General features: G+C 55.8%; 1 protein-coding gene across 1 annotated transcript in view; it reads left to right on the top strand.

The window, feature by feature from the left end:
- The first annotated feature begins 981 nt into the window (after positions 1-981).
- The window catches only part of TP53INP2 (tumor protein p53 inducible nuclear protein 2), a 6283-nt gene continuing 2547 nt past the window's right edge, over positions 982-4717 (top strand). The window contains exon 1 of the mRNA XM_026867217.1: positions 982-1316. Within this exon, the coding sequence (XP_026723018.1) occupies positions 1193-1316 (124 nt within the window). The 5' untranslated portion in view covers positions 982-1192. The remainder of the gene's footprint in view (positions 1317-4717) is intronic.

The raw sequence follows: 4717 nt of genomic DNA, 5'->3' as shown, positions 1-4717 counted from the left end.
TTGTGGCTGCTGCCTGTCTGTGCCTCTCTGAGAGAGCGCTTTGAAGTCATTAATAAACTTAGTGAGTCCTAACCTCCCCCTGAGCTGGGGGGGAATGTGTTTCCCCAGGGGTAAAATGCTGATGAGTGTAGATGGAGCAGCCTCACCCCGGGCTGGGATACTGCTGTCATTGCCCTGCCCTGCTGCAGGGGCGGTGGCACGCTGCTGCTGCTTGCTCCAGTACGCTCCTGCCTGGGCACTGGGCGAGGACACACAGCCCATAGCCAAGTGCTTTGTCCTGTGGCTCCTTATAAGGTCCTTGTAAAGGAGCAGTGATGACATGGTGTCATCTTTTGGAGCTGGAGGATGGCAATGAAATGCAACTGCATCAGAAGAGCATCCTTGCAGATATACTCAGACAGCAACAATAACAGTAATGATTTTCAAAACTAAACCAGCCTCGAGCAGGTATCTGCACAGGCAGGGCTTGAGCAAAATGCCAACAAGGGCTTTGTGGGACCCAGCTTGAGGAGAAGAGGGTGGCCATGCTGGGGTGGCTGTCAGTCGGTTGTTGGTGGGTTTTAAGGGTGGCTCAGCCCTCAGACAGGACAGCAGCATCGCACCCTTTGCCCTGCCCTAACAGCAAAGTTCAGTGCCACCAGCCATGCTCAGTGCCTGTTCAGTGCCAGGGAAGGCAGGTCCCAGCCCGACTTTGGGACTGTGTTTGTCTCTGCCCCTGCCGGTGAGGAGGGAGACACAGTTTGGGACTTGGTGTAGGTGGGGGGCTGCAGGGCGTGGGCACCGAGCCCTTCACTGCTGCTTTCAGACATGATGTGTGATGCCCTGGGAGTTGCCAGCAGCTGGGACAGGCCACAGCACAGATCAGTGCCAGAGCCACCTTTTCACTGGCCCCTCCAGCCCATCTGAGCCCCCAGGATGAAGGAAGACCACGCTGCCAATGAGTCCAAACTTTATTCTTTTTCCTTTCCCTTTTACAGGCCTTTGCACTGAAGCCAAGTGAAGAACCTCAGAATTGCACTACACGTCATTCAACTCAGCTACAATTTTGCTAGCAGCAAAGCATCTCCACACCACTGGGATCCCGATTGCTGTTTTCACCCCTCTGTGCCCATTGATTCTGCCTCCACACTTGGAAGCCAGTGCTCAGCAGTAGCTCTAACTCACCGTCCGTCCTGCTGGACCACTCTCCACCATGTTTCAGCGTCTTACCAGCCTCTTCTTCAGTGACAGCAACACACCGGAAGGCTTGGAGGAGCCCAAACCCTTTGTCGAGGAGGAGGAGGAGGAGGATGGCTGGCTCATAATTGATCTTGCAGGTGAGAAAGGCAGGGGGGACTGGTTTTCCACAACCTCTGCTGCACCTTGTCTCTCAGGGCAGGGCAGATGCCTTGAGATGACAGCAGATGAGCTTCTACCACGTGTGGTCAGTTCTGCTCTTCATCCCTCTTCCCCTGGTCCCCCTGCCCTGCCCATAGCACCCAGCCCTGTGGTCACCACAGCAGCCCCCAGCCTGCTCCTCCTTTTCCCCTCTCCTCTCCTGGTGGTGGTTCCCAGCTTTCTGCCAGTGTGGGAACAGCAGCTGCAGTGTCTCCAGCCGAGGCTACTGCTGCCTGGGAACCTCCAGGTGCCTCTGTGCCAGGATGGGACCCTGACGCGGCACCAGGCTGGGGAGGTCACCCAGGGTTTGGGTGTGATCTTGCACCCCAGGGACTTGGTGGGGTGGGGGACATCAACCCGTGCAGGCTGTTTGCCTGTGAGCTGTGGCGATGCCGTGGCCTTGGCTAAGCTGTGCTGCGGGCAGCACTTTGCCAGGAGTAGCCGGGCTTGGCCGCTGCCCGTGGTGCCCCTGCTGAAAGAAAATTGGGGACCTGTTCCCCTGGGGGAAACCCCAGTCCTTGGACACTAGTGGGGGGCTGGGGCTTTCCCCACGCGAAGGCAAGCGGCAGTGGTGCCTGCTTGTCCCATCTGGGGACCTGCTGCCAGCAATTTGGCCACTTTTGGGTCATCTGAGTCCATCAAATCTCCAAAGGGTTTATCTTCCCAAATCATGCCCAGTCCCCATGCCAACAGCACTCAGACAGATGTTTGGTCCAAGGTCCACATACCCAGAAAGACCTCAGGGGGTCCCTGTTCCCAGGGATGGTGACAACACCCCAGAGCCCCCTTTGACACCAACCAGGCGGATCAAATTCCTTGTGTGCTGAGAGCTTCCACAGCTCCGTTAAGACCTTGGTGTTTCTATTGTAGGCTCGATGACTCAACCAATTGCAATGATAATTTTATGACCTTTTGCTTGCAAATTGAGCAGAGGACTTAGACAAACAAGCCTGTCTGTACTGGAAATCCTCAATGGCCATGGTCCGCTTGTGGAGCCTTTCTTTAGTTGTGTCCCAGCCCAGGGGACCACAAATGTATGCTGCAGGTTTAGGAGGAAGGTTTTGTCCTCCCTCTTACAAACATCAGATGGTTCCTGCCTGTCCCCCATGCACTGAGCAGAGCTTGTTTTCATGATGTGAGTCACTTGTTCAGGTTTTTTCCCTGAGTGGTGAGCTGGAGAGGGGACTGGAGGGTGGATAAGCCTGGGATGGGGATCAGGAACAGGGACGGCCCCGTGCCTGGTGGCAGCACTATGGGTGGTGTGGGCATGGGTGGCCATGGAGGGTTCACTGTCCTCTGGGCTCTCTGGTGACTGTCCCAGGGGGGTCACAGCAGTGACACAGGATGGGGCTGATTGCAAGGAGGTCCCTGGGGCAACAGGCACGCAGCTACCACATATCTGGGCCAGCTGGCAATGGCTGTAGAATGCCCAAAACATGTCAGAAGGAGCCAGGAGTTTCCCCAGATCTGAACTATGCCCTGATCCCCTGGGTCCGAGACTGCAGATGGCTCATCAAGGATCCAAGGATGACTTTGGTACAAAAGGCTCCCATATTTTTTCCAATCAAGCAGCCAGGCTCTTGGTGCAGAGCCAGCTTTCAGCAGTGTGTTTGCCTGGGACCTGTCACCCCACTGCTAATCCCCACCAGCCCTATCGCTGCCTTTTCCTGTAGCATTCCTCAGCCAGTGAGGGACTGATTTATTTCAACCCTATTTTTGAGGCTGGAGTTATGCAAAGCACTTTAAAAACTAAACCTGCGGCTCCAGCCCCCATCCTTCACCTTTGAGCCGCAGTGGCCAGCAAGCATCTCACACAGCCTGGCTCCCTCCCAGTAGTGGGGCAGCCTAATGAGCCTCTGAATTCATTCCCTCTCAGCCAGATCTTTGACCCATGTGTTGCAAAAAGCACCTGAGTTAACCAGATCTCCCAGGAGCGCTTCAGATGCCTCTCTCGCACCAAGGCCCAGCGTGGCTCTGCTCAGCACCCGGGAAGAGAGCAAAGGGCATTTCCCAGTGCTTAGCGATAACAGCTGCAAGTCACTCAGGGATTTGGGGATCCTGAAATATTCCTTGTGACATTAAAACCCACCTTGGCAAAGGATGGGGACAGATAGCCATGGATGGGTCTAGTGTCCCCTGCTCTCCACGCCCATGGTCCCACCTTTGCAGGAGTGCTGCAGAGTGGGAACGCTCCAGCCGGGCTCAGTGGCTGTCTCCAGGCTGACAGTCTGCAGCCCGGCACATCAACAACTATTAATAGCTTGATATCCACTGACCTGAAGAAAGGCGCTGTCATGTTCAGCCTAATTGTGGCCTGCCCTAAGCCCCAGGCTGAGGCATCCTCTGGGGGAGGATCAGGGGACATGCAGATGGTGAATGCTGGCCCCATTCACTTCATGTGCTCTGTTTCTCTGCCACAAGAACACATTCACCTCTGATTTCTCCTGCACCCTCACCCAGCTGCAGGGCCACATGTGTCCATATAGATACTGCACTTGGATACCCCCTGAGACCAGTTCCCTCAATTCCCCCGATGAGGCTGGGAACAGGTCTGGGTATCCAGATGAGTCCAACATTAGGCACAGGCTCCCTTCCCATAACACAAGTAATTCTGAGCACAGGGAGCCCAGAAAAGCACCAGCTCAAGTGCTTTTGCCAGGTGAGGAAGGGAAGGAGAGGAAGGCTGGGGTGACAGAGGGGTGTAGGGGCCAGCCCCTGGATCAACCACCCAAAACCTGGCCTCTAATGGACTGAAGCTGAAGGCACGGTGAAAACGTTTGCTGAAGAATTTATTCCTCTGATTTCTTCCAGAAAAAAAGGTGTGAACTGTTTTTTTCCTTTGTGTGTGCTTGGTTTCAATGTTTGCAAAGTGCCGCGTGGCCGGCGTTCCTCGGGAGTGGCGTGGCATGGCTCAGGTGCCTCAGAACAGGCAAAAGCAGCATTTCTTGCCCACTGAATTTCTTCCTTCACCTTGAGAAGGGAAAAAAAAAAAAGTGCTGTGGTAAACTCTGCTGGTTTCCCCCAGTTTTTGATTAAACTGCCTAACCAGAACCATTTCCCTCGCTCGCTGGCTTAGCAAAGCCAGACCCCACAGCACCGGCAGCCGCCCCGGAGCGGGGGGTGCTGGTGGGGGTGCGGGGCAGCGCTGGCCTCGCCCTCCCCCGAGGTTCTGTCGACGCTGTGCCCGGCTGTAGTGGTGACGGTGTGGGGTGTCTCTTGCACTAACGATGCCCCTTTCTCTCCCCCCTCCCTCCCCACTGTACATGGTATGTGTGTGTGTCCCCGCTGCGCCCCGCATGGCTCTGCACCCCCGCCACCCCCAGGCAGCCGTGCCCGCCCC

This window comes from Athene cunicularia, unplaced genomic scaffold, assembly GCF_003259725.1.
Source record: "Athene cunicularia isolate RWA unplaced genomic scaffold, athCun1 SCF_2, whole genome shotgun sequence".
In the NCBI taxonomy this organism is placed as follows: domain Eukaryota; kingdom Metazoa; phylum Chordata; class Aves; order Strigiformes; family Strigidae; genus Athene; species Athene cunicularia.
This window is presented reverse-complemented; position numbering and strand designations above follow the sequence as displayed.